General features: G+C 42.3%; 1 protein-coding gene across 2 annotated transcripts; it reads left to right on the top strand.

The window, feature by feature from the left end:
• Nucleotides 1-6,913: 6,913 nt before the first annotated feature.
• On the top strand, nt 6,914-11,093 carry LOC123181847 (AP-3 complex subunit mu). 2 transcript variants are annotated; one of them, XM_044594245.1, is made up of 8 exons: nt 6,914-7,112; nt 7,245-7,350; nt 7,740-7,850; nt 8,492-8,581; nt 8,890-9,137; nt 9,631-9,840; nt 9,935-10,142; nt 10,391-11,093. In XM_044594245.1, exons 1-8 carry the CDS (start codon nt 7,078-7,080, stop codon nt 10,634-10,636), a joined length of 1,254 nt encoding a protein of 417 aa, XP_044450180.1. In that variant the 5' UTR covers nt 6,914-7,077; the 3' UTR covers nt 10,637-11,093. The 2 variants fall into 2 exon arrangements, with proteins under 2 accessions (XP_044450180.1, XP_044450181.1); XM_044594246.1 differs by having other exon boundaries at nt 6,927-7,112; nt 7,749-7,850.
• Nucleotides 11,094-12,458: the final 1,365 nt, after the last annotated feature.

Below are 12,458 nucleotides of genomic sequence, written 5' to 3'. Positions count from 1 at the left end.
ATAAGCATCATAGCCCCAAACTTTAAGAAACGACAACTTAGGTTTCTTGCCAAACCATTGTTCATACGGTGTCGTCTCAACGGATTTAGATGGTGCCCTATTTAACGTGAATGTAGCTGTCTCTAATGCATAACCCCAAAACGATAGTGGTAACCGGTAAGAGACATCATAGATCGCACCATATCTAATAAAGTACGGTTATGATGTTCGGACACACCATTACGTTGTGGTGTTCCAGGTGGCGTGAGTTGCGAAACTATTCCACGTTGTTTCAAATGAAGACCAAACTCATAACTCAAATATTCACCTCCACGATCAGATCGTAGAAACCTTATTTTCTTGTTACGATGATTTTCCACTTCACTCTGAAATTCTTTGAACTTTTCAAATGTTTCAGACTTATGTTTCATCAAGTAGATATACCCATATCTGCTCAAATCATCTGTGAAGGTCAGAAAATAACGATACCCGCCGCGAGCCTCAACACTCATCGGATTGCATACATCAGTATGTATTATTTCCAATAAGTCAGTTGCTCGCTCCATTGTTCCGGAGAACGGAGTCTTAGTCATCTTGCCCATGAGGCATGGTTCACAAGCATCAAGTGACTCATAATCAAGTGATTCCAAAAGTCCATCAGCATGGAGTTTCTTCATGCACTTTACACCAATATGACCTAAACGGAAGTGCCACATATAAGTTGCGCTATCATTATTAACTTTGCATTTTTGGCTTCAATATTATGAATATGTGTATCACTATGATCAAGATTCAATAAACAATTTATATTAAGTGTATGACCATAGAAGGTTTTATTCATGTAAACAGAACAACAATTATTCTTTGACTTAAATGAATAACCGTATTGCAATAAACATGATCCAATCATATTCATGCTCAACACAAACACCAAATAACATTTATTTTGGTCCAGCACTTATCTCGAAGGTATAGGGAGTGTGCGATGTTGATCTTATCAACCTTGGAATCATTTCCATAACACATCGTCACTTCGCCCATAACTAGTCTGTGTTCATTCTGCAACTCCTGTTTTTAGTTACTACTCTTAGCAACTAAACCAGTATCAAATACTTAGGGGTTGCTATAAACACTAGTAAAGTACACATCAATAACATGTATATCAAATATACTTTTGTTCACTTTGCCATCCTTCTTATCCGCCAAGTATCTAGGGCAGTTCCACTTCCAGTGACCATTTCCTTTGCAGTAGAAGCACTCAGTTTTAGGCTTGGGTCTAGCTTTGGGCTTCTTCATGGGAGTGGCAACTTACTTGCCATTCTTCTTGAAGTTCCCTTTCTTTCCCTTGCCCTTTTACTTGAAACTAGTGGTCTTGTCAACCATCAACACTTGATGTTTTCCTTGATTTCTACCTTCGCTGATTTCAGCATCGCGAAGAGCTCGGGAATTGTCTTGTTCATCCCTTGCATATTATAGTTCATCACGAAGTTCTAGTAACTTGGTGATAGTGACTAGAGAACTTTGTCAATCACTATCTTATTTGGAAGATTAACTCCCACTTGATTCAAGCGATTGTAGTACTCAGACATTCTGAGCACATGCTCACTGGTTGAGCTATTCTCCTCCATCTTGTAGGCAAAATACTTGTCAGAGGTCTCATACCTCTCGACTCGGGCATGAGTCTGAAATACCAACTTCATCTCTTAGAACATCTTACATGCTCTGTGGCGTTCAAAACGTTTTTGAAGTCCCGGTTCTAAGCCGTAAAGCATGGCGCACTAAACTATCAAGTAGCTATCATACCGAGCTTGCCAAACGTTCATAACGTCTGTTATCTGCTCTGCAATAGGTCCGTCACCTAGCGGTGCATCAAGGACATAATTCTTCTGTGCAGCAATGAGGATAATCCTCAGATCACGGACCTAGTCCGCATCATTGCTACTATGATCTTTCAACATAGTTTTTCTCTAGGAACATATCAAAAAATAAATGGGGAGCTACATTGCAAGCTATTGATCTACAACATAGATATGCAAAAACTATCAGGACTAAGTTCATGATAAATTAAGTTCAATTAATAATATTACATAAGAACTCCCACTTAGATAGACATCCCTCTAATCAACTAAGTGATCACGTGATCCATATCAACTAAACCATGTCCGATCATCACGTGAGATGGAGTAGTTTTCAATGGTGAACATCATTATGTTGATCATATCTACTATATGATTCACGCTCGACCTTTCGGTCTCAGTGTTCTGAGGCCATATCTGCATATGCTAGGCTTGTCAAGTTTAACCCGAGTATTCTGTGTGTGAAAAACTGGCTTGCACCCGTTGTATGTGAACGTAGAGCTTATCACACCCGATCATCACGTGGTGTCTCGGCACGACGAACTGTCGCAACGGTGCATACTCAGGGAGAACACTTGTACCTTGAAATTTAGTGAGAGATTATCTTGTAATGCTACCGCCGTACTAAGAAAAATAAGATGCATAAAGGATAAACATCACATGCAATCAATATAAGTGATATGATATGGCCATCATCATCTTGTGCCTTTGATCTCCATCTCCAAAGCACCGCCATGATCACCATCGTCACCGGCTTGACACCTTGATCTCCATCGAAGCATCATTGTCGTCTCGCCAACTATTGCTACTACGACTATCGCTACCGCTTAGTGATAAAGTAAAGCAATTACATGGCGATTGCATTTCATACAATAAAGTTAAAACCATATGGCTCCTGCCAGTTGCCGATAACTGTTACAAAACATGATCATCTCATACAACAATTTATATATCATCACGTCTTGACCATATCACATCACAGCTATCCCTACAAAAACAAGTTAGACGTCCTCTACTTTGTTGTTGCAAGTTTTACGTGGCTGCTACGGGCTTCTAGCAAGAACCGTTCTTACGTACGCATCAAAACCACAACGATTTTTCATCAAGTGTGCTATTTTAACCTTCAACAGACACCCACTAGCCACGTGTGTGCGAAGCACAGTGGTAGAACCAGTCTCATGAACGCGGTCATGTAATGTCGGTCTGGGCCGCTTCATCCAACAATACCGCCGAATCAAAGTATGACATGCTGGTAAGCAGTATGACTATTATCGCCCACAACTCTTTGCGTTCTACTCGTGCATATAACATCTACGCATAGACCTGGCTCTGATGCCACTGTTGGGGAATGTAGTATTTCAAAAAATTTGCCTACGATCACGCAAGATCTATCTAGGAGAAGCATAGCAACGAGCGGGGAGAGTGTGTCCACGTACCCTCGTAGACCGAAAGCGGAAGCGTTTAGTAACGCGGTTGATGTAGTCGAACGTCTTCACGATCCGACCGATCCAAGCACCGAACGTACGGCACCTCCGAGTTCTGCACACGTTCAGCTCGATGACGTCCCTCGAACTCTTGATCCAGTAAAGTGTCGAGGGAGAGTTCCGTCAGCACGACGGCATGGTGACGGTGATGGTGAAGTAATCCGGGCAGGGCTTCGCCTAAGCACTACGTGAATATGACCGGAGGCGTAAACTGTGGAGGGGGCGCCGCACACGGCTAACAATGTTTGTTGTGTGTTCTAGGCGCCCCCTCCCCACGTATATATAGGTGGGAGGGGGAGGGGAGCAGCAAGGGCGCGCCCAAGTAGGAGGAATCCTACTTGGGGGCCTTGTCCAATTCAGCCTCCCCCCTTCCAAAAGTGTTGGAGGGGGAAGGAAAGAGAGGGGGGGAGAGAAGGGAAGGGGAGGCTGAATCCTCCTCTTTCCTTTCTCTCTTCTCCTCCTTCCTTCTCCTCCTATTTGGAATATATGGGGCACACCAGCCCACTAGGGGCTGGTCTATCCCGCCCTTGGCCCCATAAGGCCCATATCTTTGTCGGGGGTGCCCGGTACCCCCAGAACACTTCCGGTGTCCGAGTACTATCGTCTTATATATGAATCTTTACCTCTCGACCATTTTGAGACTCCTCGTCATGTCCATAATCTCATCCGGGACTCCGAACAACATTCGGTCACCAAATCACATAACTCATATAATACAAATCGTCATCGAACGTTAAGCGTGCGGACCCTACGGGTTCGAGAACTATGTAGACATGACCGAGACACATCTCCGGTCAATAACCAATAGCGGAACCTGGATGCTCATATTGGCTCCTCCATATTCTACGAAGATCTTTATCGGCCAAACCGCATAACAACATACGTTGTTCCCTTTGTCATCGGTATGTTACTTGCCCGAGATTCGATCGTCGGTATCATCATACCTAGTTCAATCTCGTTACCGGCAAGTCTCTTTACTCGTTCCGTAATGCATCATCCCGTAACTAACTCATTAGTCACATTGCTTGCAAGGCTTATAATGATGATCATTACCGAGTAGGCCCAGAGATACCTCTCCGATACACGGAGTGACAAATCCTAATCTCGATCTACGCCAACTCAACAAACACCATCGGAGACACCTGTAGAGCGTCTTTATAATCACCCAGTTACGTTGTGACGCTTGATAGCACACAAGGTGTTCCTTCGGTATTCGGGAGTTGCATAATCTCATAGTCAGAGGAACATGTATAAGTCATGATGAAAGCATCAGCAATAAAACTATACGATCATTATGCTAAGCGAATGGATGGGTCTTGTCCATCACATCATTCTCTAATGATGTGATCCCGTTCATCAAATGACAACACATGTCTATGGTCAGGAAACTTAACCATCTTTGATTAACGAGCTAGTCTAGTAGAGGCATACTAGGGACACTTTGTTTTATCTATGTATTCACACATGTATCAAGTTTCCGGTTAATACAATTCTAGCATGAATAATAAACATTTATCATGATATAAGGAAATATAAATAATAACTTTATTATTGCCTCTAGGGCATATTTCCTTCAAGGAGCTCTTTCGGTATGCCATTGTGAATAATTTGCCATAATATTATCAAGCAATTTTTTGGCTTCACCCAAAGTAATTTACATAAAAGTACCACCCGCGGCGGAATCTAAAAGATTACGAGAAACAAAATTCAACCCCGCATAAATTTTTTGTATGATCATCCAAAGATTTAACCCATGAGTTGGGCAATTCCTTAGCATCAATTTCATCATTTCCCAAGACCCCATCTTGTTATCCTTAATAGCAACGATATATACGTGTCGGTTCCCCTTCTGCCACTGAGATCAAGCACCGTAAGATCGAACCCATCACAAAGCACCTCTTCCCGTTGCAAGATAAAGAGATCAAGTTGGCCAAACAAAACCCAAATATCGGAGAAGAAATACGAGGCTATAAGCAATCATGCATATAAGAGATCAAAGAAGACTCAAATAACTTTCATGGATAAAAAGATAGATCTGATCATAAACTCAAAGTTCATCGGATCCCAACAAACACACCGCAAAAAGAGTTACATCATATGGATCTCCAAAAGACCATTGTATTGAGAATGAATAGAGAGAGAGGAAGCCATCTAGCTACTAACTACTGACCGTAGATCTACAATGAACTACTCGCGCATCATCGAAGAGGCACCAATGGACATGATGAACCCCTCCGTGATGGTGTCTAGATTGGATCTGGTGGTCCTGGAACTTCCGGCGGCTGGAGTTGATTTTCGTCGACTCCCTAGGGTTTCTGGAATATTGGGGTATTTATAGAGCAAAGAGGCGGTGCGGGAGGCCACCGAGGTGGGCACAACCCACCTGACCGCGCCTGGGGGCCCAGGCGCGCCCTGGTGGGCTGTGCCCCCTCGGGGCACCCCCTAGGTGCTTCTCCGGCCCATTGGGTGTCTTCTGGTTCATAAAAATCCACAAAAAGTTTCGCTGCATTTGGACTCCGTTTGGTATTGATTTCCCGTGATGTAAAAAACATGTAGAAAACAACAACTGACACTTGGCACTATGTCAATAGGTTAGTACCAAAAAATAATATAAAATGACTATAAATTGATTGTAAAACATCCGAGAATGATAATATAACAACATGGAACAATAAAAAATTATAGATATGTTGAAGACGTATCAGCCAACGATGGTCGAATCTGATTGCTTGGAACCCATTTAGTCATGCACATGAATTATCAAGATTTGCAGTCCATCAGGGACGAAGCCAGAAATATTATACCAATGAGGTCAGGAGAGATAAACCATTCGAGGGGGGGACCATATAAATTTAGACCATTTTATGCTAAGAATCTGGAATTGTTTTCAGAAAAAAGAATTAGCATGGAGAGAGCCATGGCCCAGCATGTCCACACCGGAGTCCATATACGACGGCTCTAGCAGAAATTTTCTTGATTGCGGGAAGGATTGCATCGATCTCGTTCAAGCATTGTCTACGGGAAGCTAATCAATTGGCGCACAAGTTAGAGCGCTAACCTTTTGGTTCCAAATACACCAGGGCTCTCCCCTAAAAAAAGTTTTTAAGTATGGGTTTGAAACATATTTTTAACTAAGCATAGCTTAAATTGTTAAGTTTTCATTGTGGAATATGTTCACATGGGTTCTAGACTTTTCATGTGTGCATGTATATTTGCTGAATTTATTTTTGTACCATGTTTCTAAAAGAATATCTTTTTTTTATTGATTAATTTTGTATCGGTGGACACGCAATGCACAAGATTACTACTCATCAGTTTCAAATTATAAGGTGTTGAAACCCTTTTTGAATCGAATGTATGTGGAGGTGTTTTAGCGTTAGTCTGTATGTAACTTTTATCAAAATATCCAAAAACATCTTATAATTCGAAACAGAGTGGCCGTGTAGATAAGAAGGAGCAGCGTTTGGTGTGCGATCGAGCCGACATGCTCTGAACTGAAGTCCACCGTTGGCGCTCAGTTCGGTGAATCGGGTTCGGTGGATATTTTCAAAGAAATAAATCGGTGGCAATTTCGCAAAAACAGACCGGATTAACCATACAAACCGAATGGCACCCTTTGTAATAAGCTTCAGCCAAGTCAAGACTCCAGGTTCGTCTTGTTCCACTGCTCCTGCTTCTTCTCCGGCACGGCGTCTTCCGCCGGTCGCTCCTAAGATCCTCGCACCACCCCGCCGCGCCCAGCCGCGAAAGGGAGCGGAATGCTGCAGTGCGTCTTCCTCCTCTCCGATTCCGGGTAATCTCAGCGCCGCAGCCCTCCGATTTCCGTTGCCCCCCCCCGCCTTTTCCGGCCGGATCCCTCCGACCCTTGGACTGATCCGAACTGAATTTGATGCGATTCGTTGGGCTGGGCTCCCGGGATCGGCAGGGAGGTGATGGTGGAGAAGCAGATGACGGCGCACCGCGTGGACCGCGCCATCTGCGGCTGGTTCTGGGAGTACGTTCTCGCCCACGCCGCCGGCGACCCGTCCAAGGTAATACAGCCTCTGGTCCTGCTTAATTTTACCGCCCCCTTTGCTCACTACTTCATGGGTAGCTCCTAGTTCTTGATTCCCGATACCTTCAGTATCTTGTGTCATTGCTGTTGCTAGTCTAAACTACTCCCTCCGTCCCATAATATAGAACGTTTTTTACACTGCACTAGTGTAAAAAACGCTCTTATATTATGGGACGGAGGGAGTAGTAAATTTTGAGCTGTAGAGAAATCTAGTATAAACTACTCCCAGAAACACTCTTAACTACCTAATGTATAAACGTCTTACATTATGGGATGGAGGGGGTAGTAAATTTTGAGCTGTTGTAGTGTTGAGTTCATGCCTATTTCATTGGACCGCCACTTATTATGTGTCTCGGACTCTGGAAGGTCTTGCAGGTTGTGGTGTCCCCAACACACTACTTGTTTCAAGTATATCGCAGTGGGGTGACATTCTTGGCATGCACCCAAGTGGAGATGCCCCCCTTGATGGCTATCGAGGTCCGTGCTTCATATCCTTACACACTTTCGGCTTTAATTCGATGTCATTTGCTTGCCTAGAAGACATAGTCTAACATAGTTGTCTAAGAAAAAGCTACCAGTTTTAATTTGGGTTGAGATTGCTCCCTGTTTCCTGCCGGGCATGGTGTATGCTTTGATACAATGTTACACTTTCTGAATAGTATCTAACATCCACAATCACAACAACCATTAATCTTGCTGATTTATCAATAGTTCAGTACATGATATGTATGAAATAACTAGTTTTTTGAAGACATATAATGTTATACTCCCTCCGTCCGGAAAAGCTTGTCTCTCAAATGGATGTATCTAGCACCAAGTTAGTGCTAGATACATCCATTTGAGGGACAACTTTGGGACAAGTTTTTTCAGGCGGAGGGAGTATTAAACAGCAAGACATTTAGTACTCTGTGATGTTGAAAGCATTTTCAGTAAGGATTTGCAGATTGTAGCTAAAAATGTTATTGTTATCCACAAGTCTTTCCTTGCCTGGAATGGTCAATATTGAATATACTTCCCAAAGTTATCGATCCCTGAAATAGCAGATAGCCTGATTGTCTACAGTTTTAGCTTTCAGTCTCTTTTATACGGGTGTGCTCATATGATTCCATTGTATCCAGTTCCTCTCTCGTGTGGCTGATGTCTTGACAGATTACCTTGGAGATATAAATGAAGACACAATCAAAGACAACTTCGTAATTGTTTATCAGGTATATTTTCTTACCCGTCACATTATAGAGAGGTACAAAGCTCATGAAATTTCAATACATAAGGCTATCTATTTACTTCTTAAAAATTAGGTGCTTCTATCCAAGTATTCTGTTTCCATCGATTGATGAAGGCAATGCATATGCTAGTCCACTGTTAAGTTCATTCTGTCAAAGCAACATCAATTCCGGAATGTGTGTTGCATTCGAACTTTTAATAACGATCATCAAGTTTAATCCATGATTAGTAAAACCAAATGTTTGACATTTATATAGGTTCACTAAACTATATTATTCATACATTAATCCAGATTCTAGATGAAATGATGGACAATGGCTTTCCACTCACTACTGAGCCAAACATCTTGAAAGAGTTGGTTGCCCAACCAAATATGGTCAGCAAAATGTTAAATGTTATGACTGGTAAGAGTTCTACTATTGGTAGCAAACTTCCAGATGCAACTGCTTCTTTTGTACCTTGGAGAACAACAATTGTCAAGGATGCAAGCAATGAAGTCTATGTTAACATAGTTGAGGAACTAGATGCATGTGTGAACAGGTATTCTGACCTTTTTTCCTTTTAGATGCTCTATATATAGTAAATTTCCTCACATCTATAAATTTGGCTTTTAGATCCCTTGATCATGTGTGAACAAGTATTATGTTCACACATTTTAGTTTCCTATAAGTAAATAGAAATTATTATCAATTTGTGGCTTTGGCTTCTAGGACCTTAAGTCACAGTAACACTTTGTTAAACTATCTGCAGGAAACTAAAGCTGGACTTTAGTATATCCAAAGTACCAACTACTGAATGTCGTTCGAAATCCACCATTAGTTAATATACGTCTCACTAACTATTAAACACAATTTAAGCTCCAAGATTTAATCGAGTAGGCAAAGTGGTGGTTAGCAGTGTAGAAGGTCATATATGTTCTCTTCTTCTTTGTGAGGAGTAGATCCATCTACCTCACTTTGTTGTCTTTTAGCACCCACGACTCTGAAATAATTTTTCTGATGTTGACATTTTTATTGGTTGATCGGATTTGCAGGGAAGGGGTTCTAGTGAAATGTGAGGCATGTGGTGAAATTGAAGTGAATTCAAGTCTTCCAGGGTTACCAGAGTTGACATTGTCATTTGCAAATCCTACAATTATCAATGATGTGAGGTTCCACCCTTGTGTCCGATTTAGACCATGGGAATCCAATCAGATCCTATCATTTGTTCCTCCTGATGGGCAGTTCAAGCTTATGAGTTATAGGTGCATAAATATCCACTGTCAATGGGTTCTTCTATGTTTTTGCTACCTTGGGTTGCCTGTTATATATTCTCATCATTTGATTGCAAATAATCAGGGTTAAGAAATTGAAGACCACACCAATTTACGTGAAACCACAATTATCATCTGATTCTGGGAATTGCCGTGTTCATGTGATGGTGGGGATTCGGAATGATCCTGGGAAACCTATTGATTCTATAATAGTGCAGTTTCAGTTGCCTCCCCTTATTGCTTCTGCTGATTTGACTGCAAACCACGGCACAGTCGACATCCTTGCCGATCAGGTCAGTACATTGCTTGCCACCAAATTTCTATAACTTCGATTGATACTAGTTTTTTCGTTTTCCCACGTGAACCTATGACCTAGCTCCCTTCTTAAGGAAGCTAGGAACTAGAAAACGTAATGGTACGCTGGTGAATCAATCATATACTAATTGATTTTTACTGAATAAATACGATGTTTTCCACACCCGAGCACTCCATATATACCTCGAAATGCCTGTCTAATAATAGCATTTGTTTATTTATGCAGACCTGTGTGTGGACAATTGGGCATATTCCAAAAGACAAAGCACCATCCCTCTCTGGAAATCTACGTCTCGAGGAAGGACTCGCTCATCTGCATGCATTTCCAATATTTCAGGTGAAATTCAGGATTATGGGGGCTGCGCTGTCTGGGCTTCAAATTGATAAACTGGACATGAAAAATACACCAAGCGCACCATACAAAGGTTTTCGAGCCCAAACTCAGGCTGGAAGGTATGAGGTCAGATCCTAGGTTGTCGCGGAAGTCTCAGCCACCACATTTTGCACCCCTAATTCAACATGGTGCCATAGCCCGGAACCGTGGTGCCACCAAAGGTATTACTGTTCATCCATGCCTAGCATGCTTATCAAGGTCAACATTCGACATGCATCCATTTTTTCTGGTTGGGGCGACGGTGAAGATTTCTCGGTGTGTAGATGCTTAGCGGCTGATATATCAGGATTTTCAGTTGTGCTGTATCCACTTAGGCTAGAACAATCAGTTAATCTGTCTATGTTCAGTCATGTAACTACCGACAGTTAGAGAAGGGGTGGTGTTTTTCTCCCAGGCTTGCAGCTATTTGTATGCAGTTGTAATTTGAGAACAATTGTACAAAAGGATTAGGGTGCCTGTAAATCCTTCTTTTTATATGATGAAAGATAGACACGCTCGTTGTTTGGTTTCTTGGGGGAAACCATTTTTATGTTCATCACAAGCATCTGTCAGTGAACACACTTGGGCGTTTCCATGTCTGATGAAGAAGGGTTAGCTGGCTAAGCAACTTATAACTCGTATATACATTAGAGGGGGTATGCGTACTGAATGAAATATGCAGAAAAGTAATACACCTAACAAATACAGGGGGAATACATGGTGCAATACTACAAGATGTCAAGATACGTGGGGAACAACCGTGTTGACTGTTGTCCGGCAGAAATGCTTTCTGAACTGCCCCTATGCAATGGTTAGGAAAAACCCAACAAAGACCGTTTTAGAGTATTTTATTTTGGGCTACTTTGCACTAGACTTTGTTACTCCCTCCTATCTAAATTAATTGACACAACTCTAATACAACTCCGATCCGAATTAATTGATTCAGATCAGAGTGAGTAATAATATTTTTTTGGCGTGCTTCTAAAGTAGAATGGGAGTGTTATTAGCAAATAGCAGCACTTATGTCCTCTTTCCCCTCGCGACCACTAGATACTCTTCCCTCCAAGCTTTGTTGGCGAGCCGTGGATCCACCTCCCATCTACCCGCTGCTCAGGGGAGGGGATCTTGGTGCCTCGGCTTCGATTAATACTTTATATTAGTTTTCTCTTCCTCTGGTACTGTTTCGACAAATGGCGGCTCTTTATTTTCGAGCTGGTCTTTTGTGGTCAGATCCTTCTTGAGTTCGTCCATTGGGATATAGTCGATGGAGCTTCGACGTAGATTCCCGATGTCTCATTGGGATGACGAGGTTAGGATTTCTCGCCATGTGTGCTAGCCAACGAGATTTTGTTTCAGACACTTCAGACCGATTCAATGGTTCAATAGCGACGATTGCGGCTCTGGTCCTTAGGAGCATGTGCATGAAGACTTTCCGACTATCATGGATAGGGTCAAAATGGCTCCCGTAGCGATGCAACAACAGTGGCGCGTCAGCAGCTCATCCTGACGACAATGGTGGTTGTTCGGCGGTGCTCGATGCATTTTTTATTATATTTGGATTGCACTGCATTTCTTACCAACCTTTATAATAGATCTGTGTCCATAGAAAAACATTTTATTTATTTTGAGGGAAATTACCAACATTTCATTTTAGATCTATTCATTCGAATTGATTATCAAAAAGAAAAAAAGGACACCATAAGATTTGCTTAAAACGTGGGACCCACGAGACGTATGCGAGACAAGTCGTGGCCTCGTTGGCTAAGCAAACGCAAATCCACGCGGCGGACTTGACTTGCGCTCGAATCCGTCGTTGGTTGGTTGGATTCTCTTTCTCTTTCTCTCCTCTCCTGGCCCATAGATACATACGACGCTGCTTCCTTCCGCGTCCAGAAACCCTCGTCCACCCACCACCAACACC

The sequence above is a fragment of the Triticum aestivum genome, chromosome 1D, assembly GCF_018294505.1.
Source record: "Triticum aestivum cultivar Chinese Spring chromosome 1D, IWGSC CS RefSeq v2.1, whole genome shotgun sequence".
Taxonomy (NCBI): Eukaryota; Viridiplantae; Streptophyta; class Magnoliopsida; order Poales; family Poaceae; genus Triticum; species Triticum aestivum.
Note: the sequence above shows the minus strand (reverse complement) of the source record. Positions and strands in the feature narration are given on the sequence as shown.